The following is a 26,041-nucleotide window of genomic DNA, read 5'->3' as shown; positions in this document are numbered from 1 at the left end:
GAAAATTTCCATTTTGCTGAAAATTTCGCATTTTTGTGGGTGGTTACATGATACATAATTGCGTTAGACATTTTGCCAGCTATAAAACGTCATTGTATTTTTCTTTATAGACCTGTCCTAAGCTGTTGCGTCATTTTTTAATGAAATTGGGTTAACTTGGTAGGAAAAAGTGACGTCTTTATGTGAATTTACGTCACTGACGAAGTTTGTAGTTATGTAACCACAAACAAAAATGCGAAATTTTCAGCAAAATGAAAATTTTCAGAAGCTGTGAGGAAGCTGAAGGAATAGTTCAAATGACGCCAATTTTTTTTCTTAGGTTAATTAGATATATCTAAACAATATTGTATCTACCCAAACTAAAAATATTTAAAAAAAAATTGCGTTTTTGACCCCATTTTTCGATTTTTGGGCCCCATGAGGAGGCTGAAGACAATTTTTTACAAATCTCAAATTTTGTCATGAGCGTTTTCTCACTCATTGGCACCATTTCCCCACTACCCCGAGAGAATTCAAAAAAAAAGTTCAAAAACGAGCCACCCTAATGGTCATGGTGTCATCACAGGCTACATCTCCAAATGTTACAAAATAAAATCAATTCCATGATTATGACAAATTTTCAAACACTATTGGCTCATAAGGTCTTTATAAAACGGTAACAGTAAGAGAAAATTGGGCCAAAAAGCCAATATTATGAGAAAAAATATCATGTAAAAATCTCAAAAACCTGATGTGATGCGTAAAATCTGATGTGATTTTTGAAATCAGCAGCCTCAATATACCTCAAATCCAGTGTTGGGCGGGATAACTCATTTTTCAGTTAAGCGATAACGATAATCGATAAACGAAAAATGCCTAAAGCGATAACGATAAACGATAAATCAAAAAAAAGTTAAGCGATAACGATAAACGATAAATTATCGCCGATAATGTCCGATAACAATAATTTTTTTTTTCTTGATTAGCGCTGCCCCATCCCATGCAGCACGAACTGTTTTCATCAACATGACGAAAAATCGAACATAATATACTGTAAAGGGACAAAACTTTTTGTAAGTTATGCATGAATAGAATCGCAACAGCGGCAGTAGGTATCGAATCTTCAACCTCTTGATCCAAAATCAAACCACTGAGGTAACCGCCGTGCTTATAATTATACCTTCAGATACCAGTTGGATGCTTTTATCAATTGAGTTACACTGCCGCTTACGTTCAGTAGGCAAAATAATTAAATCAAATGAAAATACCATAAAAAATTCCAAACTTTGTATTTTGCTTTCTGCAGGGCTGTTTACAGCAAAGTCAGCAATAATTGAAAAAATTCCAAAAAACGCCAAATGCTTGAAAATTTATCAGTAATCTTAAGCGTTATTGGTAATAAAAATGTGCATACAATGTGAAATCCATCAAGCTTGTGAAATTTGATAACGGATTTGCCTAGCGTCTTATATATAGGACGGTTTTTTTCTCAAAAAGTACAAACACAATTAGGAAAAAAATAATTGTGATATGTTTTTTAGGTCATAACTATGCAATATTTAAACTTTCCGAAATTTTTTTTAAGTAGCCTACTTTCATTTTCGGCACAAATGGGTTAACTTTTTAAGTTAAATGGCACTTACGCATTTGGTTATTGTTTTTGGATTAAATTTATATCGCGAAGCTAGAAAAAAATCGATCTTACATTCTATAACCGATTTTGTGTTGTTATTGTGTGTTAAATTTGTCTTTTAAACTGAGTTTCTGACGTAACCGCACGTCTCAAGGCAAGTTCTTGCAATTTTAGTTAATCTACTAACCGCTAAACAGTGGCCGAGTGGTTAGCGCGTTGGGCTCGCAGTCGAGAGCCTGCATGTTCGACTCCAGCCACTCGCACTTGCTGTTGTTTCTCTGGGCAAGAAACTTTACGATAATTGCCTCCACCCAGTAATCGATTTCGAGTAATGGGTACCAAATGTAAGTCATAAGTAGAGTAGACAACCGGAAATAGACATTGCCGTCGGCTGCAGCGTGGGTCAGGTGTACGTCGGAAGGCGTACACCGATGCATAGCGCTCAAGTCCGCTTTCCCGCAATGCAGGATAAAGATAAAACAAACAAACAAAAATACTCATCTAAAGATTTAATTGCACTAATGCACTTAAAACAGTAAGTTTCATGTTTTGACTAAAGAGATTTTATTTTTTTACGACAATTACTAAAAACTAACACTTCCAACGAAAAAAGAAAACACAAGAATAAAATAGTTGATCGTGAGGTGGCGCGAAAGACCATGTTTCCGATGTAAAAGCGGCCTCGTATTGCGACACTTTCACAAACCACTTGCCAATTTCTGTCGCTTCGCTTCAAAGGAATCTGTACCGCCTGTGCGCTTACATTTTAATTGTAAAATTCACTCGCGATTGCCGATTGCAGCAAAACAACAAGAGACTTGTTGCATGCATTTCATTGCATTGCAATTTGCAACTCTAAAAATTATTGTGTTGTCAGGGCCGTCGCTGCAGGGGGGGCGTGCCTCCTCCCCTGACAACGACCTGTGCATACACACTTCAGGCACTGAAGAAGAACTGGTTTTAATTTTAGTTTCCTTAACTAGGTGGCTAGTAAAAATATTACTTTTCATGGTCTTTCCACTTGTGCGTTGATCCGAAATAAAATTTATCTGCGATTAATTATTATCGGCGATAATCAAATATTGCCTTTGGCGATAACGATAAACGATAACTGAAAAAATAATTGAGCGATAACGATAAGCGATAAAAATTTATCGCCGATAATGCCCATCACTGCCCAAATCACATCTTACATTGCAGACACAAATTTTTTATCTTTTTTGTTGGCCTGTTCTATAGTTAAGTACAAAAGAAAACTCACGCTTGAGGATACAACTCCTTTCTGGTAATCCAAAATTAAACTTACCCATGAGCATCAGAGAGGTTACATGTGGGTGATAGTTGCACTCATCGGACAGTTTAAATTTGTTTCGTAATTAAATCTAACCACGGGCGGTAAAAATATGTTAAAGTACATAGCTTACAGTATAAGCGCTAATGACATTGGAGGTGGGCATCTGGAGGTGGGCTACTTCAAAAGTAGCGCGGTACTGGCTACCGCTATTCAGGCTAAAGTAGCGCGCGCTACCGCTACTTCTACCGCTACTTTTGTCTTAACATAAACTGACACAGGAAGCACTTTATGACATCAATATGATCTTGAAAATAAATGATATCATTCGTTCACATTGCCATTTCAACGTCGTTATAAAAATTGTTTGTTCCCATCTTTTAAAAACACCTTTAAAAACATCGCTGAGTCCTGCCCGATTTGGCTTCAACAGAGAAACCTCTTTCCACTGCAGCACTGAAAGGAATGGGGATGTTGCATTTAATAAGCAGACGTTATTAATTGGCACTAGGAAAGATCAAGGACTCGTTTCTGTCTGAAAAAAAGGCTCTTTCTTTCCGTACCGACGTTTCATGCGATGGCACCAACCCATCAAAACATCCATCTTCGAAGTCGTGACTGGCAAGTGGCATTGGTGTCACCCTTATTGGTATCAATGTGGCTTGATGTTTCCCGCAATAGTTGAATGATTTCTGCTTTAATTTTTCCAGGCACCTTTTTCACAAAAAATCTCAAAAAACGAGTCATTTTTTATCATTACATTGGAAAGTACGGGTAGCGGGAGTGGAACTGAAAAAAATATAGCGTCTCTCCGCTATCCCTACATTAAAAGAAGCGCTGCTACTGCAGACGCTACTCCATCAAAAATGTAGCGGCGCTTCCGCTACCAAAAAATAGCGGCGCTACAGAAGTAACGTGCTACTGCCCACCTCTGGACATAGCCTACGCAGTAGGGAAGAGGCTACGCACTTACGCAGTGTACGCACACATTGACGCTTAGGGCAGGCGTTTGTCCATCTACGCGAAGGTTATGGGAGCAGCCTTTCTTATTTCAAATGAATATTATTGTCACGATTCTTTCTATCTCTTACCAGGAAAGAAACTTGGAAAGGTTCAATGACGTAGTTTAATGGGATATTACCGAAAAGCAGTCAATCAAATGGTCGGATAGTTCTACTAATAAGATGATAAACGAAAATTCTTGAAGGACTTTAACGAAGTTCACTCACAGCTTCTCATGTAACTCTAATTTCGATCACAATTTATATCAGCACCAACTCTCATCTACTTGTATTCAATTACTTCAAATCTCAATCAGCAATAATCTCTGCATCTATTACCAACTACTACAGCAACAATCTCTCATAATCATAATTTATGCAAATTACGCTACTATTTATATATAGCAGGTTGTTTGGTCTAGTAACTTCGAGAAGGTTACGTAATGTTACATCATAAGAACTCATTGTTTTGTTAAGTTTTAGTTCTGGTAAACATCTTTGTGACGTCATAAAACTTTACACCTGGTAGAATGTGAGAAGCAAGCTAAAGAAGCTTCCAGATGTGCACGTAGGGTAGAATGTTCTGGAAATAGTCACATAATAAAGATTTCGCAAACAGAGGTCACTACAGGACAGTCGTAGTCGTCTGAGCTTCTGGGGCCGAGGGTCTATCCTTTTACCACCCCAGATTTACGATGTTCCCGGACTACACTGGAAGGCTGCTAGAGAGCAGCCAGTCTTTAGTTTCATCATCCATGACGCGCAGACCTTCCACTCCGTTAGGCGGCTTGAAGATGGAACAGTCATTGATGATGTGGTCTGCGGTCTGTTCCTCGGCACCACATTCACAGGAGGAAGAAGAAGCCATTCCCCATTGGTGCATGGTTGAGCGGAAGAGCCTGACGCCCGTACGGAGACGGTTGAGGCGCACCCATGGGCCATGCCTGTCTCTGTAGTGTCAGGCCGATGGGGCGTGTGTCGGCGTCGGGGATGAATGAATGAAGTCTGGTGGTGCTTGACCTCCATTCAGAATTCCATTTATGGTCCGCCCAAGTAGCCGCAGAGATGTCTTGTTCATCAGCTACATCAGCTACATCAGCTACAGGACAGTAACCGATAATAACAGTAGCCTATAGCATAAGAATTTTACAATTAAAAACAGTACGCTCGGTCAAGACAAAATGTAGCCTGTCTTGAGGCTTCGCATATTGATTGTGACAATTATTTAGAAGCGTTAATAAATTCTACTTCATACAGTTCATCATATTTTTTGCAGACTAGTACTGTACACCAGTACAGACTAGTACAGGTACAGCACACCTGTGCTATTGTGGCACGTGCAGTGGACAGATATTTTTATGGTTTTAATTGTTATTAACTAAAAATAAGTGATATTCACTATCATGACACGATTGTATGCAGATTAGTCTGTTATGTTGTTTCAAAACAGCATAAAAACGACCTTTTTTTGCTGTTCTATCTTTTATTGTATCACTTTAAGATTTGTCTCAAGCAGTGGCGAACAAATGTCATGTCATCTGCACCGTCACGCTGTGAAGCGTCATATGCAGCAGTCACGATTTGCCGCGCATTGATTGACACAGAACTTCTTGCTCAGATAGTGAATGTTAAATTCTACTATTTCCTTGATAAAAATGATAGAGGTTCGTCACGGAAGGGTGCATAAAAGATGCTATTAGGGCTGTCTTGCGTGATAAGAATGCTTAATTACGTCACACTGACCTGGTATTACAGATTCTTTATATATAGGTCCGAGGTCTTGATGACGTTTTCTGATAAATTCATGAATGAGTTTTGTGTCAAAACCGCGATTTTTGGTATAATCGAGAGCCGAGCCTAGGAAGGGCAATTGGGCGGGCTGAGGTACTTCTGAAAACGGCTTGACTCGATCATCTGTAGCTGCGTCTGAAACGATATGAAATGCAATAAAAGTTACGAACAAAAATGAAAGCATAAAAGACATAACAAAACAGTTTCTGCACCTCATACCACTTGAACAGTAATAACAAATAATCTACATTCCACAGCAATACAATTGTTTTCTTAAATTTTCAACAGTAAAAAGACCATTGGCTTAATCACTAGCGTTGACAGGAAAGTCCAGGGAGTACTTTTGGACACGGTACCGGAATAATTTTAGGAGTCCGAATCTTTTCCAGAAAGGACGAGAACGAAGAAAACACCGCATATTCTTTGCAGTCCTATTGTTTTCTTTAAAAGTGTCTTGTTTAGTAGGCCCTCGTAGTGTTTAGCAATTCTCGTAGGCACCAGGTTCAATTATCTTTCAACGGCAATGGGTTTACTACTTTAGTAGAATGCCAGAAAAGCTAATAACTCAAAATAATTCGTATCTATTAATCATATACCAACTTTTCGTCATGTCAAAAGCAATCAGTTTAAATGTTTAAGTATTTACGGAATCACAATCTTTGTGGAAAGTCAGATTTGAAGCGTTGCTAAGATTTTGTCAAACAAGCTTTGTGTGCTACAGCTTGGCTGCGTCACAAAGCCGTTAGTGATGAGACTGATAAGGTGCAGTACATTCCTCACCAACCATTACCCACCTGCTTGTGTAGCCGTGGCATGCTGAAGGCGGATATTGGATTGAAATCTCTTGATGGAAGCATTCGCCTTGAATGTTCGTAGTCGTCCAGTACTTGCTATCATACTTCATTAATAGTCTAACTTTTCAAAAAGTCGTTGCTTTTGAAGCAGTAATACAATGGCAAATAGTAAGCAACGTATTTATTACGAAGGACTGCACCTCACTATTGTTCCAGAAACAATAACATTTTAATGTTTTGGAACATAGCAATCAAGTTTCTTTTAAAATGTCAGTCACCATGTAACATAAAAGCAACAAAGTCATAATCACTATGCCTACCTGACAGCTGACACAAGCTGTCAGGTAGGCATAGTGATTATGATGTAGATGTACGGCATGTACATCTACATCATAATCAGTAGATCAGTACATCATAAAATGATGTACAAGATGTAGGCCTTGCTTTTTTCACAAACTGCTTTTTATGAAAAATGATTAAGATCGAAGTAATAATTGCACGTACGTAACAATTGACGTGGAAGTTACGTTGCGTACGTTACGTTGACGTTCTACATGCAGTCGCCTGATTACAAGTTTGTACAAGAAGTGGGGAAGTTGTAACTAAAAGACCTTACTGCCTACGTTCTCAAATAAATTGCTTCCATTTTCAACCAAATATAAAAGAAAACGTCACTCAGGTTTTTCTGTTGCTTACCTTAATCTACCGGGAGGAATGGTTCATTCTATTCTCCAGACTTAAAGTTCACTGTCAATTTTACTCAATTATACGTGCCATGCATTTACGTGTAACTACCAAGAGAAACTTGTTTAGGATGATCGTTATTTTTATTGACTGACGTCACAGGAGTGAACAAAATTATTGTTTTTCTGCAGAGGCCATGACGCTTTACGGCTACACTGTCAATTTAAAGTAACTTTAAACAATTGACTATTGGCATTTTGCATTGCCAAAAATTGGTAAAAAATGATAAAAGTCGAAATTGCTGATAGCAATCAAATAGCGCTAGAAAAATGTAATATTACTTGGGCATCGTCCTTTCGCAGTTTTTCAACCACCTGCGACGCGGACAGTAGCGTTGGCAGGAGGGTCCAGGGGGCATTTTTAGATCCGGGTCCGAGATGATTTTAGAGGCCCGGATCCTTTACAAGGGGCCTGGAAGCTTGAGAAATCACTGCGTATTTTTTCGAATTAACACGTTTTTTTTATAAGTGTCTTGACGTGCGCCCCAAAGATCTCATTGGTCCATATAGTCTTCAAGTCAGCTGCTTCCCTGATTTTGACGTATTTTGCCGAGATACAGCCGCTTGCTCTGGAGAGGAGTTGAACTCACGTCGTGCAGACGTTCTCACTACTCGGCCGTACGCAGCCGACAGCGACAGTAAATAAACTACACTATTATCATTTGAGTCAACATCAATCGTTTTTTTTGTGTGATTGTTTTTGCATATCAAAGGCACTTCAAACAAGCACATCACGCAATGAAATCATTACCAACAAACTCAAGATGCACAGACAATGCCGTTATTGTGAGAATAATGAATATATTTATGACCACCATGTACTAATACGTGTCAGGTATTGGTCACAAAATTGCCTTTTTGATGACTCATATTTTACATACAAAGCGACATTTAATTTATGACGAGTTTATGAATAAGCTGTTTCAGATTAACTTCACGTTCGGCATAAAGGCAAATGGAAATGGTAAATTTGATAAACAATGTTACAAAAACAGTGGGTTTTAAACTTGCCTGCATTGAAAGCAAGTTTTGTTTGACTGCTCAAAGTCTGCTGTTTTGTTTTTAATCGCTTAGTTTCATGGGCATGCTATCTCTGTCGTTCAATAAAAAAAAACAGACCTTAAGAAATGGACGTGTTTTGCTACTTGCAAAGATATGTTGATTGATTCTGCTTGTTCACTGTAGCGGACGACACCTCGCAGCATAAAACTAAACTGATCAAAAATACAGCAAGTAGTGTGTCCTATACCAGCACAGTGGCTGAGTGGTTAACGCTTTCGATTCTGGTGCTGACGGTTTGGAGATCGATTCCAGGTTGTATCACACTGAAGACTTAAAAACCGTACCGATTGTGTTCTTTCTTGCATAATGCAGTAAAGATAAGTCGGTAAAACGTGGTGCTATCATAAATCTGCTTCAAAATTTAACATGAGCCCTGTCGCAAACGGACCTTGGCAGTTGTAGGGCGATAATAAATAAAACCAAGACATTCTTAGTATTGTTAATAAGTGAATCCTAAGCGCAGGTCCAGTCAGATGAGTTTTTTAAATTTTCTTAGCCAAAGGATTACCAATCCAATCCTAAAGTAAAGCAAATTGGAATATTATACTGCACAAGTTAAATTTAAGAGAAACTCAGTTGCCAAAACCTCTTGGGAAACAATCATCCTACGAGTGTTATTTTGATAGAAAACTTACTTTTACTACAACTCGTTGCAATATCTGCTTTTTAAACAGATAATCTCACACTTTCTCTCGCCAAGCTGGTGGTAATATTTGGTCAGGTGTGACTTATCAAAGAAAAATTGTGGCTGCTATTATAACAACGTTTTTAAGCGCACCGAATCAGCAAAACTGTCACGATTTACATTCATGCAAACACCAGTCTAAAAAACGGTTGCTGCTCTTTGTACTCTGACATAACAGACAGCTGCATTATTGCTAAGCGCTGCATTGCATTCATAATGAGAAGGCATCTACAAATTACGGTGACCTTTGGGAGAATGCGAAGTAGAGCGCAAAGTGCGCGCGTCTTTTGCGTAAATAAACAATGTTTCTTATCTCGAGCACTTAAAAAACATTGATCAAATCTATTAGTTTTCTAGAAAACTACTTCTACCAGTTTGGCAATTGACACAATTTAAATGACTTATTTACGTACATGTTCTTGATAGAATTTGCTGACAAATTACAAGACAACTGAACGAAAATGTGTACACTTTCTGGCACAACAGACAGATGGCCACACCTCCTTAGTGGATTGAGAGAATTAAACCTGATTCTATCTGACAAATACGGTTCTACACGACCGGTCGTTACCAAACCCTGTAAACCGCAAACCTGGTTTTAGCTGGCTGTTGAAAAATAACTGCTCACTTCTCTCCTTAGGATTTAATACTTTGGGTGAGCGTAAAGGAAAGGCAGCTGAGTGAAAGGAAGTGGTCACCCTATTCCCATTAGTGCCGATGGTTGAATACAATAAGAACCATTTAGCATCATTTTATTATATCAATTAAAAAGTAAAACAAAAAGTATGTGAGTTATTGATCATGTTCAGACGACATGCTTTTCAGACAGGTTCAGTTTAGCAAAACATATTCCTAAGAACAGTCTCCAGTATTCTCTCTGAAGCAGCGTACTGTTTATAATCATAATAGAAATCACGGGCTCTTGTCGTAGGGGCGCCACTACGCAATCAACGGCATGTCTTTAAATGTCTTGTTAAAGACACTGCAACCACATCAAGGATATCTAAAGAAAAGGATACGAAGGCTCATACCGATTGCCGGTATCCGGACAATTTCCCCCCGGACAATCGCCCCCGGACAATTGCCCCCGTGGGACAATTGCCCCCCGGATAATGAATACCAAGAGAGTAACAAAATTTAAGCATGACTTTGAAGTTTATTCATAGCGCGAAGATGTTTGGTAGCAACATCGTTACTCATTACACCGAACAAAGGAAAGGCAGGCGGAAGGATTGCAAGGCTCATATCAGGCAGATGCTGACTTTGCTCTGAAAATTCGTATGCTTCCAGCAGTATGGCTTTCATTCGACCAAATGACGTAGTTAGTGCGTTTGAAACACTTCAGGATAGCATGCCAACAGAAGCTGACTCGATTGTAGATTACTTTGAAGATGTCTTCATCGGAAGAAAGCTAAGCATCAACAGACGATTACCGGTACCCCGTTTTCCGATCAGCATGTGGAGCATGCATGATCGTGTAGTGGAAGATCTTCCCCGCACAAACAATTCGTTGGAAGGATGCCATATCTACCTTCAAGCTAACATTACTGCATGTCATCCAAACGTTTGGAAGTTTAGGGATGCATTAAAAAGCGAGCAGGCTTTAGCAACGGTAACAATTAACCAAATACAGACATAACTCAGCAACAACACTACATTTAACATTATAAAAACAATAAACAAAAAGCGAACGTTTTCGGCTAGTCATACAGCCCTTTTCAAGCTTATAAGAAAAATAGATATTAAAAGAAATGCTAAAGAATCATATAGTATCACAGCAAAAATATGGTCAAATCCAAACATTTGAGAAACTGTCTCGCTCACACAAAATGGTAACTGAAAATTACACAGTCCAACGGGTCAAGCATTTGAGAAGTAAAAATTAATTGGTTGTTCAGAATAGGAATCAGGCAGAATTACGCAAGATTGACAGAAGCACAACACGAGATAGTGGCACAAACAAAGCAAATGCGAGAAGCACAAGACGTGATAATTCAATCAAAAACTGTTAAAAGATAAGCTCCGCCAGCAAATAATTGTCTGTTGAGCCCTGGGTTTAAAGATTTGATGATCAATGCCTCGTGAATCTTTGTGTCGAACTCGGACAAACACTTACGAACAATTTTGAAGGACTGCAATGACGGTTTATTGTTTGAGCACGATTGGCAGTTTCTAATATGGTCTTAAATTGCACTGTTTTTATTAAAATTAGCTACCGGTAAATTCAAATGCTCTCCCACTCTCGTCACCAAATGTCGCGTGGTCATACCAATGTATGACGATCTCGCATCATGCGAGCAAGTGAACTTATAAACGAGGTTTGAACATAAGCGGAAAGGAGTTTTAGACTTCAACTGAAAATAATAACCAGCTTTAAATGTTTTACAAACGGAAAAAATCGGAAAAAACGGAAAAAGGCAATAAATCTGGAGAAACTTGTGGCAAAACGTTTGGATTTCTTACCAACAAACGGGATTGTTAGAAAGCCTGATTTGAGGAGCCTGATTTCAAAAACTTTCCCAGTTCTTAGTCAATGGTCTTTCGGCTCTTCATTTAGGGTTTGTGGTTCGGCACAATGTTAGTTTTAGAATGTATATTTTTTGCTTTGAATTTTGATTAGTAGGTTATTCTCTAGTATTCTTTTCTATCAGTGGTGTTAGGGGTGTGGTTGTTAGCCAATGTTTTTCCAGTCAATGGTCTTTCGGCTCTTTATTCAATGCTTGTGGTTAGGTAATAGGTAGGCTACAATGTTAGTAGTTAGTTTTAGCACGCATGTTTTTTGCTTCAGTTTTCTCTAGTGGGCTATTCTCTAGTACTGGTATTCTTTTTGGTTGGTGGTGTTTGGAATGTGGTTGTTATAGTCAATGTTCTATTAGTCAATGGTTTTTGGCTCTTCAGTCAATGTTTGTAGTTGGGTAAAATGCTAGTTAGTTAGTTATAGTTAGCATGTTATTTGCTTTCAGTTTTCCCAGTATTGTTTTCGTTTGGTGGTGTTAGAAGTATGGTACGGTCAATGTTTTTTTCGTAAATTGTTTGAGGCAGAGTCACTTGTAGCAAACTACTGATTTAAATGGAATATTTGTATGTGTAAGTAACGTTAGCAAGCACAGATGAGACAATGTTTGTAAGTGGAATCGGTAGCCTCGTGCTAATTTCTGTGCCCTTGTAGTATTTGGCAGTCAGGTAGGTTTATTTGTGCATGAGTTTACAACAGAGTGGTTTAAACCTACCAGGCAAAACATAAAAACCCCTTGGTAAAAGTGTTGATGTTCTTTTTGTTGAATCCAATTTTGTTGCACCCCCACAGTGTTTAGCTCTGTTACGTCTACCTATTTAAAAATGATAGGTTAGCAAAACTTCGAATAACTGTAATTTAAGGGGAAAATCGCTTTCAAATGTAGCTCAGCAAATTAAATCGCCTAATTTGTCAATTCTTGTCTGATTTAAAACAAAAAAGTCAATTTAATGAGCGTGCCAAATTTTCATGCTAGCTTCTGCTGTGTGATGTAAATTCTGGATTGAATGACCCCAATATTCATGACCATTGCCAGTATTTTGATTAAACATGTTTAATGCTTTTGGCTTTCATTCCCAGCAAAGGACGTTGGTCACAGCGGTAAACCATAATCTCTTTGTGGGAAAATTGTAACGTAAGATTCCCGAATCCGTTCGTCTGCATGTAATGACCGAAAAAGAAACACTCCTTCGAAACGTCTATTCAAATTTGTATTTCTGTAAAATTAGCCACCTGGCTGTCGAAATTGGATGTAACGCTGTACACCACTAAAACTTGTCACTACAGAACAGATTACTTAGATAAAAGACGGAAAATTTGTCCAGCTAGCAAGCACCAAGCAAACAGTTAAACTTGCGACTGACTTCCAACAAACAATTTTACGAATGACCAGAATAGATAGCAATATCTCAAATGCACGTACGCAGTACTGTGACGCAATAGTGAAAGACATTGTCACGCAATTCAAACCGGTGTTCAAAGGTAGTGATGCAATATTTCATCAGGTCTTACGACCGATGGTGCAATATTTGGACATTTTCTAGCAATTTCCATGACGTAAGATGCCAGCTAGGTTAAGTAAACCATAACGGTTTTTATATGACGTTTGATTTGGTGAACAAAATTGTCGGGAACAGACGTATAGCCATGACATAATAGACCTGTATTTGCTATCACTTATAGCCTAGCCTATCTTTGTGTTGTTTTCCAAACTGGTCAGAAAGTCCATTAAAGTAAACCACCTTTCCATATTTGATAATATGGTGTGCAGTGAAAATACACACCATATTATCAAAGATTTTCTTGCCTGTAGGGGACATAAAAATTATTTTGGCCCCGGGACCCATAAAGAGCTTAACACAGCACTGAGAAGAACGCTCACAATATCACGTGTATGAGTCACATAACTGCAATGAGTCGATTCATTCAAATCTTGTCTTCTGATTGGTTAATAAACCTCATCTGCTGCAGCGACCTGCAGATTACAAATACGCGTACGGTAGGTTGTTTTAAAAAAAAAACTTTCAGTAATAAAATTTTTAAAAATTAAACAAATAATAAATGAAAATGGACGTATCACATTAAAAAAGTGACACCGCACGAAGTTGGTACACAATCTATCTCAACCCACTTGTAATTTTACTCAAGTGGAATAAACGAAAACTGCGGTTCTTGTGTTGGGGCATTTTTGATTCCGCTCAAAATCTCGAATGGCTTGTGATGATATTCGACGCGATATCGACTCAAAATGGCGATCGTCATTGTGAAGAGTTGCTGATACACGAACATGCGTCCTGGGCACATACGTGGTCCGTGGCCGAATGATCCTGACATCACAAACCTGCAACACAGGCGTAGGCGTAGTTTATTTCATTCTGATGCATCTTTCTCCTAGGTGAAGTCGATGATGACACGTGACAATGCTCGAACACGTGACAATGTTCAAACTATCAAACCAGCAACGCCAACCGCATGAAAGCGAAATACTACATTAACTCAGGGACGTAGCCACGAAGGGGCTTAGGGGCAATTGCCTCGCAAGATTTTATCCTGTTTTCAAAGAAATATCTTTTAACACTATTGCAGCGTTTTAATTTTAATACCAATGTAATTCACGTTGAATGATCTTTGCACCCCCAATAGTTGATTTTGCCCCCATGGCCACCTGAAAATGCGGCCTGATTTGTCACATTTTGCAGATTTTGATTACAGCTACTGCTAGTGCTTGTCTGACATTTTTTGAGATGTTTTTACTTTTTGCGATTTCCTAACAACATAAAACTTTTTTGTTGCCTTGGGGAAGCAGTAGCAAATGAGAAAAAGTAAGTTGAAAAACGCTAAATCAGACTGGTATTGAAAATTAACAGTCTGACTAAAATCTTCGAAATCAAATTTTCTTTGTTTTTCAACATGTGAGGATGTTAAAACCTATTGTGTCATCTGGGGGAAAGAATAAAGAAAGCGTAAAAATCTAATTTTTAGAAAAATTTATTTAAACGTTCGCCTAAAGTTAGAAAAACCTGGAAATTTCTGCAACATGTGACAAATCAGACCGTATCTTTAGGTGGCCATGTGCCCCCCTAAAATATTCTTTGTAGCTACGTCAATGCAATGGCTGACATATTAGGCTAGCTTAGCCTACCAGCAATAAAGGCAGAACAGGCTACGTACTATATCAATGGGGTTGTCAGACTGTTATTTTTTATAAGCCTACTGCTGTTTTCACCGCTGAACATTTTTATTCTTTCAACTCACCTATTATTTTTCTTGCCATTTAACCACCTTTCTGGAACGAACCTGTGTGGGTCATCGAAGTATTTCTTTTCGCGGGCATTCGTTATGTTTGATGTGATTAGAAGAGCTGTATCTAAATTATAGACATAATAAATTAATATCAAACATGAAATCTATCCTTTATCATTTCAAGCAATATATTTATGACGTAGACTATGCATCTTGGCTAACTGGCCAAGCTAGTAAAACATATCTGTTTTTTTCCATAATGCAGTGACCTATTGGGGTGTTATAGGGGAGAGATGAGGAAAAGCAAAATTATGGTATTATATAACATTTCAACGAGGTCTTTGCGCAATGTAAGACTGCAAAAAATGCAACAGGTTATAAACCTCTCATGGTAACATTGCGTAGCCCACATACAACGCAAAACCACAGAGGCTAGCAAAGTTTTAATTTAGCACTAAAATTGAAAAAAATAATCATTTTACCCAATTTTTAATTCCGAACCATGCACCTAACTTGATATGCGTTTGTGGTGAAATGAAGTAAGCTCCCCTAAGTTATATTAGTACTACATAGCCTACTGTATCCATGCCTGCAGGTATCAGGTATCCGGATAGTACAACATCCCGTGGAAGTCTTCTTGGAACGCCTGAAACTAGAGGAAACATTCTCTGGACTTCCTTGTTAACCGCGCTCATGTATTTCATCTGCATCAGACTCTGAAAAACAAACAAAACATTGCATCATAAAAAGTTGCTAATCTGTTGAAAATAACATGATCAGTTTAGGAAGATAAGTCAAATTTTGATGAGAAAAGTGAAGATCAATGCTATTCAAAAAAGCGGGATAAGTAGTTGATGATGAAAAGTATGAGCATATAGTTTTAGTTCACAGGCTTTAGAAAAACAGGCTACGTACTAAGTAGTTCTATATTGTTTCTCTGGGAATAGGTAGGCTATAATCATAAGTATTAAAAAAAGGGGGCGATTACTTTAAACCCGTATCAACGTATAGTCAATCGGGGATCCGCGTAAAGCAGATACAAAAGCATCAATAAATTTGAGAAAAACGTGAATACTGTAATATTAACGACGACCTTTTAGAGTACATGTTAAATCAAATAATTAACTTTTAACATGTACTTTAAAAGGTCGTCGTTAATATTATAGTATTTACCTTTTTCTCAAATATAATCATAAGTGACAGGTTTGATAGTGAACAGGTGGAAAGATCTGGCACACTGCAGGAAGTGTAAAGATAAGCTTTTACGTGATTGTATCTCTTTTGAAAAAAATCTAACTCAAAAATGCAAAATTTTTCTTCGTTAAATGAAAGTCTTTTTGACATTTAAGAGTCTTAAATTACCGGCAAAAAACTGTTTGTTGACACTTTTACACGAGAATCTGCTAACGGAATGCTTTAACTAACCTTGCCTGTGATTTCTTCGTCACTGTCTAACAAATTCCGAATTTCTCTTCTCAATATTTCTTGCTTTTCTTGATTGGTTGCTAGGCAATAGAGAAGAAACGCGGCTGCTTTTGGCACGCCATCAACGGCTCCTCCAATTGATTCCGTTATCAAGGCAACTTCTTCGCTGAGAAATGAAACACTTAAACTTTTATTCGTACGATAACGTCACTGAAACTCGTCCTTCTACTGAGATGTATGGTTATCTGTGTTTATATAGCCTAGCTATACTTCTATTGTAGGAATACTGTCCAAGCAGTTCTAAAAATTTTATTTTGCGTTCTTGCAACTTAGAGTTCTTCCGGCGTGGTTTTAGGTTGGCTTATACGAATTTCTAATATAGAATAATTAAAAATAAATACAGTACACAATATATGAAATAAATGGCATTGTTATCAAAACAAAATTTAATATTTGTTCTCCCTATAACTACGCCATTAATCGCATTTGATTTATTACAACAAAGACCTCAAATATTATGTTACTGATCCCTCAACTGACTGAAAAATGAAGAAACCAAACAGCCTAGTGCTTACCGTGTTGACAAATCAGTATTTGTTAACAATATATCCAGCTTTGAAGACTCATTTCTTTCTTGTTTTTCTTTTGAAACTTTCGCTAGGTGCGCTTTTACAGCTTCCACTTGTTGGCGTTGCAGAGCATACAAACACTTTAAATTGAAATTTGTTGTTTGCCAGTGAAAGTGATATCACATGCAGTGATCTATTCTACAACAAGAACTATACTAGGCTACTGCAACATACTATTAACAATGAAGATGTACGTATATGTGCCTAATGTACACAAAACTTGCAACAACGTAGATAGTTGGATACTTAGCTTATTTTGCGTTAAAACTAGACAGTTGCATGAGGCACCAAAACATAACAAAAAGCAAATTTCTTAAAATCTGGTGTAAGAGATACAAGAAAAACTATACTCGAGATATTTGTATTAATGACGTAGACCTACACCGCGGGCGTACAGCCACAGCTTTTTTCTTTCTTTTTTTCAATACATCTGAATGTAGGCTAAAAACTTTTGAAATAAGACATTGATTAATTGTGGAAAACTTTATCTTTGGATCGAGAATGCTTCTTTGAAAGCTTAATCTTGGCAGTTTTGCATAATTGTAGAGGCTTTGAACCAATGACGCAGGCCCGGTCATCGAGTTTGACACAGTAAGTAGTCATTTTTTTTACAATGCACACCGTTTCGGCCTTCCGGCCTCCTCAGTGCAGTGGGTGGTAAGCAGCCATTGATTTTTATTGAAATGTTGTTTGTAAATTATTCCATTCATTAGCTGCCGCTTAATGGAAAGCTGTTTTTGAAGTGCGTTGCTCGAGCGCACACTCCAACTAGTTCTACATCGCAACAATATCCTTGTATCAGATTACCTTCATTTGCTTCGTGTCAAAGTACTTCCACAGAGGAGGCAAAACGCTGAGATCAGTCCAAAGACCAACCAAAGCATTTGTTGAATTCAATATCGTTTTAGTGCTTTCGTCTATCTTGTCACGAAGAAGTCCTAAGCCAATAAATAATGCCAAAGAGTTTGCATCTCACTTAACTTATTGTTCAGCCGGAAATCGCCACAAGAATTTTGTTTTTGAATTGGAAGTTTAGCAGCTACTGAATCTAGCAGTCATCACAAGTAGCTTAACAAGCAAACGATACCAGTTTTTTGTTGCTTTTAAAAAACGTATTATGTCATTTCTTTGCTAACTGATTGCTATACTGTAATAAGCAATTCTAGAAACAAACATTTTGGTGAAAGCTCACGCTTTAAAGCTCACTAATCCGTATAGAAAGCAACGCGTTGTCATTATCTGAAAATACAAGATTAAAATTAAGCAATGATTGGACACCTTAGTAAACCAAACTGTATCAAAAAAATCACCCACCACATTTCGAGTCCAATGCAAACACGCATGCGCCCTCCAGCGCCCATTTTGTCAATACTGTTCGAAAATCTGGAACCTATAAATAGTTCGGTGGTAACTCGCATTTCAAGGTATTTAGAGATGTTCTATCACCATAGGAACGGGAAATTTCCTTCCCGGATCCAATGTGATCTACAGTATATTGCTGATCAAAGTCAATTGCTTTTACTTTGTATTGAGACGGATGCGTAGTTTAAACATTGTAACTTGGCACAGTTTCATGTTTTGTGCTTCCGACCATCAAAGAAAAAGAAAGAACAATATCACTTGCCATAACATAGCAGGGGTCTGGAAAAAGGTATAAGCGACAAAACGGGAATGTTAAAGCGTGCTCGAGGGAAATAATTTACTAAATACAAGGATTTGGGTACGTTTACAACAGCTTCAGAAATTGAAAAATTGAAGCTGTTGTCACAAAAATAAAAATATCAGATTTTAGGCCTATAAAAAATACAAAGTAGTGCTAAGTTAAATAGTTATTGATAAAGAATTGGCACAACATAAACACTGAAACCAGAAACGATCACGTTATAATGATATAAAAGAAAATATTATAATACTCTAATTGAGGAGAGAAAACAAATGTTTCATGAGTTATACCAAAAATATTTGAAGTGATAAAAGACAAAACAATTAAAATGTAAGTAACTTATAGTAAGTAAAACAGAGCAGTAAAAAAACTAAAAAAATTAAGTCTTTCAAGTTATGTTGCACTTTATGTACTCTTCACCTCATTGCTAGCGCTCTTATGTCTTTCAATGTATTCGACCAAGTCGTTAGCCACATCCATGTGATCAGATGCGTAACCCCAGACCGATGCTTTTGACAATAAAAACTCGTTGACTACTTTTCGCATCTGAAACGTAATAAAAAGCTGCCGTCAGATGTCGCATTTTAACAAGTTTGGGTATGTAACGGTTTTGTTGTTTGTGGGCAACCAGTGACTGATGATTTGCTGTGCTGCCAAGAAAATAAAATATCTTCTGACAGGTGTCAAACCTACCTCCCACAACAACCCTTGGTATGAACGACTCGGTTACATGTCTTGTAATACAAACGAATTTATTTTCACTCGAGTCAGTTCAATCCTAAACAGCTATAGCCTATATCAATTTTAATCAGCTAGCAGCTAAATCATCTTCAGTTAAGCTTATTCAAATATAATCAATTTCAATAAGGTTAAATAGAGACGCAGTTGCGTGTTCCCGGTAAGTGTCGAATTGATATGGAAAGACAGAATAATTTGGTTAATCAGTGGATTTGAGAGGGTTATTCTCCAAAAAAATTCATCCAAATTAACTCATTCCACAAAACCCAATCTCCTAACACAGGCTACTAATCTTTTAGCCCCCAATCCCTAAATCTTAATTTTTATGTTTTAAATCCACCAATTCTCAGAACTTATAATCCCCAACCTTTAAAATTTCAATCCCAATTTTGGAAATTTACCAATTTATCTGTTGTTCTATTTTAATTGTTGTTCCACTAACTAATGGGTCACGTAAAAAAGAGCCTGATTGCTGGCTATCTCTATCTCTTCAAAAAATCTTTAAGAATCAACTTTAGCTTTAATTGTTGTACTTGACTCCACTTTTGCATATAATTTCTGTCAAAGACAGAACTATTGCATCCTAAATGTGGCCTCATCAAACTCCACTTAGGCTATATTGCGTTTAACTTTCATTTGTTTACCAAGACTTACGCCGGTAGGCATGCCTTTACACGGAATGGCCCGTTTCGGTGAGTCTGATTCGGTGAGTCTGTTTCGGTGAGTCCGATTCGGTGAGTCCTATCCCTTAACAGGGGATTTTTTCAATTTTTTTTTTAAATTATCGGGTACCGTAGCCTAATTATCATTGCCGTTTTAGGGTTTCGGGTTAGGGTTAGAGGTTAGGAACTCACCGAATCAGACTCACCGAATCGGACTCACCGAATAGTAGCAGACCCCCTTTACATGTAGGCTATAATTGCCAACGACACAACCACAATCATGCTCTTGAGTGGTATCGAACCGTTGCCTCTTCGGACGTCGTAACATGGCTTTCACCACTCGGTTTTCAGATACTTCAATGACACAAACCTACCTAGACAACTACTTTATCTGAACCAGACCGAGTACAAATCTAATCTGATCTTCACCAGATCTGAACCTGATAAAGTGGCTGCCTGGGTATAATTATGCTAGTATGAAGCCAATCATATCTGTTGCTGTAGCTCAAAACCAGTTTCAAAACTGTTGAGCTTACCCGTAACCACTCGTTGCCCTGCAACATTCCAAGACCTGGAGCTATTCCTGCTTTCTCTTTTGCTTTTCCGATAAATTCTACTCCATTTCGAATGGGGGTTCGACCCTCTTGGCGAAAGATCTTCTCATAATCGCCAGGAGAGGAATAAAATACCATCGTTTCAAAAATTCCTATTAGGTTGTATATAATTTTACCACTTGCTGCATAAGGATAATGATAGCTGATGTCAACAATTTTACTTTGGTACTATCGCAATAGCACAAATTAGCCTACATTGGGAATTACAGATTTAACAGGTAGAACGGAAAACAACCGAAAGCAGCGCAACATCATGCAGTCACCTAATCAGGTGCTACAAAAACTCCAAGTTTCACGACTGTTGTGAAGCTATTTTCGGAATGTCAACTTGTCCTATCAGCTATATTTTAAATCACAATCTGTAGCTGCGTCTAGCCCTGGGAAAGGAGTAAAAAAAGCGGCAGCTTCTCCATTTTCAAGAAAGCATTGCAGATTTGAGCAAAAATGAGATGTATGGATAAATATTTGCAGGCTGTTGGTTTTTTGAAAGATATTTATTTATTTTAATACAAACAAAACATATTATGTATGTAAATGCACATTGCACACCTGGTATTACAGATTCCTTGAAAATAGGTCCGAGATTTTCATGGCGCTTCCTGATAAATTCATAGAAGCGTTTTGTGTCAAAACCGCGATATTTGGTGTAGTCGAGAGCCGAGCCTAGGAAGGGCAATTGGGCGGGCTGAGGTATTTCTGAAAACGGCTTGACTTGATCATCTGTAGCTGCGTCTGAAACAAAATCTCAAAGAAATCATAATTATTATCAATGCCATTCACTACAAAACGCATGAATAACGTGATCCTATGGATGAAAAGCTTAATGGATTAAAAAACGTATATAAACGTATAACGCACGTGTGAAATAAAAATATCTTATTGTTTGATTAACTTAGTTGAAAAGGTTTTTAGCAAAATAACATTGCTTTTGTTAAATTCTTCTTGAAGATTTCTCTTTTCACTTTCTCTCTCCCTCTCTCTGCCTAGTGCTTTTGTGGATATCTTAGATATTTCGTGCATATTAATCGTACCCAGGATAATTATAGATGGACTAACAAATTAACAACTTGGACAGTGGACACCCTGGGAAAACAAACGTAAACGAGGAAAGCCAAAAATAAGATGAAGACAAAATTGACAAAAGAATGTGGAACAACAAACTGGTAGGCTACATAAAAAAACACGATCGACTGAATTGGCAAGAAAAGAGAAAGCTTTTTGCCATGGACTTCTTAATAGTGAGATCTGGACTGGAAACTGAATTTCTGATGTGACCAAACAAAAGCCAAAGGTTCATCGCACACTTAGTTGAAATGCAGAGTCAAATATTCATATACGATAGAAATAATTTAATATAAAAAAAGTAAGATGGCGTTCTGTGGATCATCGTGCTGCTGGTTTAAAATTTATTGAATCAGGTTCGATTCCCTGGCAAGTCAAATAGTACAATGTTATGTTAATGGTAACTGTAAGCTTAAATAATTCAATAAACTTGGCATAGGCTACAGATATTTGCATTATAGTTTAAGACTTAAGAATAAGACAATTTTTACATTAGGAATAGCACTGGGTTCGATTCGAAGACAAGATGCATCAAAATAAAAGTGGGCATGCAAAGTGCTGTAACAAATTGATAAAAAACTTTCAAGTCTGCTGCAAAATAATATTTTTTGGTGCGGATTGTCATTTTTTTACTTAGCCGAAAGCTTTTTTTAATTTTCGTTTGGAAGTATTCGCATCTTTTTTCAGTGATTTTTCGACATAAATTTTTGCACATGCAATTATAAAAGCGTGCGGCGATTCTTTCAATAATGTTATTACTGTTGCACATAGCTGGAACTGAAAAATGTGGTACAAGAGTTCCTTCATAAACAGTTAATAAAACATGCTTTTTAAATATTCCTCGCTGGTTTAACCGCAGAGAAACAAGTTCAAGTAACGCAATTCTAAGTAAGTGCAATCATCAATGCCAGTCCTCTTTTCAAGTTGAATGGTGACTTTTTAAAGTCTTAATTGAAGGTAAAATTAATAATTTTTCCTCCAGCAATCGATAAACTTTAGGAGTTTAGGACTTGTAGAAAAACTGATGTGCGAAAACAACATTATTTCTATTGAGTGTCGTCGTTGATGTTTGTTCTTAAACAATACATCAACTTGCTCCGAAGTAAATTTAAGCAATGCTTTTTCGTGATTGTCACACACTTCCAAATATTCTCCAAGTAATGTAGTCAAGTTGGACTTAAACTCATCTGCAGTTTTAACCTTTCTCTGGGACATGTTTTTGACAAAAGCCATTAAATTTTTCAGTTGAGAAAAACAGGATAACTTTTCAGAAGAAACAATGTGGTTGCACTGATTTCGAGGTATAGCTTGTTGCTGACTGTATGCATTACAGTTGAGGTTTATATCCACAACAATTGATGACAGAACCATCACGGGTAAACCTTCACACAAATGAACCACATTGATTCCAGTTTCAGTTTTCTGATTAGTAAAACGCGAAGATGATTTTCTTCAGAAAGCTTTTTGAGCAAAGTATCGAAGCTTATTAATTTGTCTCATTTAAGAACTTTGCAGTTTTTTTCCTGCAACAGGGCTACTTCTTTCATTTGAGGCATTGAGGACAAAGAAGATGTGCTTCTAGAAGGAGGATCATTGTACATGTAATATGAAGGGAGATTTTCAAAAATTGTAGGTAGGCCTACGGCTTCAGACTTCAGTCGTCGTATGACCAATTTGGTATCTGTCCTTTTCCTTTTGCGTCTCTGCCGTTGATCGCGAGAATCTTCAACAAAATCTTCACTTTTGAAACGTAATGAACATAGCCTTGAATATTGGCTTGGCTTAAAGAGGACCTGATTTCACGATTCCCCGGTTAGTACAACCGGGAGCCATACAAGAAGCCACCATTTTAAGGGCGTAAAAACTCCTCTAGCACAAAATTGTTCGCTGTTTCGGTAGCCTACGCGATTTGTTCCTTGTGTTTGCACGCAAAACAGTAGACCTTGGATGCGTCTTTGCCAGCCAATGACGTCATCAAAAATTTTGACCAATCAGAATCATTCAATTTAAAAAAGGTGTTTTTCAGGTTTTTTAATTGATGGTAACACAAAAAATAGCAAAATTGTTGAAAAACGTTTTATTTCAGAAAGATCTATAAATACAAACGCCATGTATTTTCGTTGCAGTGCACCTTTAAAGTCTTTTCTGGCAATTCTCTGCAACCAAGCTGTGAGAAGTTTCGGATTATCAAGGGGAAATGCATGAAATCTAACATTTGCATTTTTTTCGTGACCACTATAGCCAGATTTACAGTTAATAGCAGAACATTTGTAAACCATAATTCAATATAGCATAAAACACTTTAATTTAATTTCAATTGTCAGCCAAGATTTCATTCTGCAATTCTTTCACATGTCGCACACACACGCGGAGTTAACTTATGCACTTATTATTGCAATGCGTTTTTGTGGAGTTCTTCATGCACACACTTTTGCACGTGATTTCACTTTGTCTGACCATTTGTTCGGCAGGAATTGCACTTATCGCACTGTTTCCTGTCCATATCCTACCGTTAAGAAGTCCATGCCTTTGCTCAGCAGTAGGCTACCACAAGCTGAACGTGATGATGATTAATCACTTAATCATTCTGTAAATAAAAATGTTAAACGCTTGAACATTTGCAGTATTTAACGCTTTCGTAACGCGTGAACACGTTAGTGCGCACGTTTTGTGTGCAAAATTTTGCATCACATTTTTGTCGGAGGGTAATCTGTGTCTCAAAACTTAGGCCATGACAAGGACAAACAAAGTTGAAAAGAGCCAAACAAACACATTTTTTGTGAAGCTATTTAAATTTTCATAAATTATACTAAAATTAGAATAAGATCTACCAAAGTATTCACATATTAGATTAGAACTTATACTAGATTAGAATTAGTTAGACGCTGTTGTCACATATCCTTTCTCCATTTGAAGAAAAACGCCAATATGTCAAATCTGGATCAAAGTGTCATTTCATCATCACAGCACTAAAACAGAGATGACTTATAAAAAGTCATCTGTGCTAAAACCTGCTTTACTATGATGTCCGACGTTTTGTTTGTAAACAGTTCTTCGTAAAACAGTTCTTCGTAAAGCAATTCTTCGTAAAAGTAATTCTTTGTAACACAATTCTTCCCAAAGCATTTCTTCGTGCATGCAATTGAGATTTGATGTATAGGCTACGAAGAAATGCTTTACGAAAAATTGTTTTACGGATTTCATTTCACCAACAACTGTTTACGAACAACAGTTTACGAAGAATTTGCCTATAACCTTTTACTACACGTCATAATAATAGGCATTGCGGCGCAGGTGAATTAATGAAATTAATCCAGTTTTTAAAAGTGAATTAATTGAAGTAATCGAGTTTTTAAAGATTTTGCTGGTGCAGGTATGGAATGGCAGCATGTGCAATTTGTGCATGACACTTTGATCTTGATCGTTTTGTTGCATTTTCCTTGTATGAGATTGATAAAAGCGCAGTTTTCTTTCATTTGCTAAAAAATGCTGTTGGACAAACTCGACTTTTTGGCAAAACCAAAGATTAGATTAGAACTACAAATAGAGTAAACAAGTTTTTACCAAATTAGATTAAGATTATCGACATACGACATTAATGATTATTAATAACGACTAAACTTATCTAGTTGTCCAAGTCTGCTAGTAGAATCTAGGCTACATTTTATTTTTAAGAGGGCCGATTTGTGGCCCCTCTTTTCTGTTGATTGCACAGCTAAGGAAAAACTACTTTCAAAAACATCTCTGAATTAATAAAGAAACATGGTGGAAGTTTTGAGTCATTTAAATATATCCTACTCTTCTTTTCTTCTCTCTACAAACGAATGACAAAAAGAAGACGTCACCACTTACCTGCCTTTGTAGCCTTGGTTTCTTGCAATTGGAAACGACATTGGAACCTCTTGTTTAAAACAAACGCTTGCCCTTGGAATAACAATTTTGGTCGTCCAACAGACGTGATCATAGTCGATTGATGATGTCAAGATTGTCCAAGAATTCTTGAGGTATTCTAAACAAAATCACAGCAGAAAGTTCCCAAGTTTCATGTTGCCTGAACCTACCCGTAAGTAACCTAAAAAAACAACAGCAGAGCGTTTGTTCTGTTGTAAAACCAAAGCAGCTACACTTCTACAGTAGCCTACAAAGTGACCAACTCACCTGAAAGCTTGGTCACCACATGACAAAACAAACTATAAATGAAGCCTGGTACACAACCTCTACTCAAACGAAACATTACAAAACGTAAATGCAACCGATCAAACGTCTGCCTCAAGAAGTAGACTCCTACCTACTGCAGTAGCCTACGGCATAGCAGGAAGTAGGGCGCTTTTTGCACTTCGTGTAATTAAAAGCTTTACCTACTTCGCATTTTGTAGCAAAATAAACTGTTAACAAAAATTGTGAAAAAGGTAAAAAAAATAGGAGAAAAAAGTAACTTACCGACTTAAAAAAAACTTTACGATTAATCTAGTTGGCATAATAGCCACGATCTAGGTTCCCTTATGCAAGCA

General features: G+C 37.4%; 2 protein-coding genes across 2 annotated transcripts in view; both read right to left on the bottom strand.

Moving 5' to 3' along the window:
* Positions 1-21,488, bottom strand: part of LOC145788298 (cytochrome P450 10-like) — a 42,193-nt gene extending 20,705 nt beyond the window's left edge. The window contains exons 1-3 of the mRNA XM_082600079.1: positions 21,431-21,488; positions 21,018-21,200; positions 20,391-20,560 (exon numbers count right to left, since the gene is read on the bottom strand). Coding sequence (XP_082456205.1) covers positions 20,391-20,560; positions 21,018-21,200; positions 21,431-21,488 — 411 coding nt within the window. The remainder of the gene's footprint in view (positions 1-20,390; positions 20,561-21,017; positions 21,201-21,430) is intronic.
* Positions 12,764-19,858, bottom strand: LOC145765638 (putative cytochrome P450 12a5, mitochondrial). The gene is made up of 9 exons (XM_082577469.1): positions 19,847-19,858; positions 18,875-19,000; positions 18,106-18,181; positions 17,599-17,729; positions 16,738-16,871; positions 16,163-16,328; positions 15,327-15,453; positions 14,750-14,861; positions 12,764-13,835 (listed from the first exon to the last, which is right to left on the bottom strand). The coding sequence occupies exons 1-9, from the start codon at positions 19,856-19,858 to the stop codon at positions 13,634-13,636; spliced, it is 1,086 nt and encodes a 361-aa protein (XP_082433595.1). The 3' UTR covers positions 12,764-13,633.
* Positions 21,489-26,041: the final 4,553 nt, after the last annotated feature.

The sequence above is a fragment of the Aplidium turbinatum genome, chromosome 2, assembly GCF_918807975.1.
Source record: "Aplidium turbinatum chromosome 2, kaAplTurb1.1, whole genome shotgun sequence".
Lineage (NCBI taxonomy): Eukaryota > Metazoa > Chordata > Ascidiacea > Aplousobranchia > Polyclinidae > Aplidium > Aplidium turbinatum.
The sequence above is the reverse complement of the archived record's forward strand: the minus strand, read 5'-3'. Positions and strand labels throughout refer to the sequence as shown.

What these genes read in the sequence shown, in the direction of transcription:
- LOC145765638 (XM_082577469.1), bottom strand. An exon ending in AATACTGATTTGTCAACACG is followed by an intron (nt 16,329 to 16,737) that starts GTAAGCACTAGG and finishes TTCATTTCTCAG; the next exon opens with CGAAGAAGTTGCCTTGATAA. An exon ending in AATGGCAAGAAAAATAATAG is followed by an intron (nt 13,836 to 14,749) that starts GTGAGTTGAAAG and finishes CCTGTGTTGCAG; the next exon opens with GTTTGTGATGTCAGGATCAT.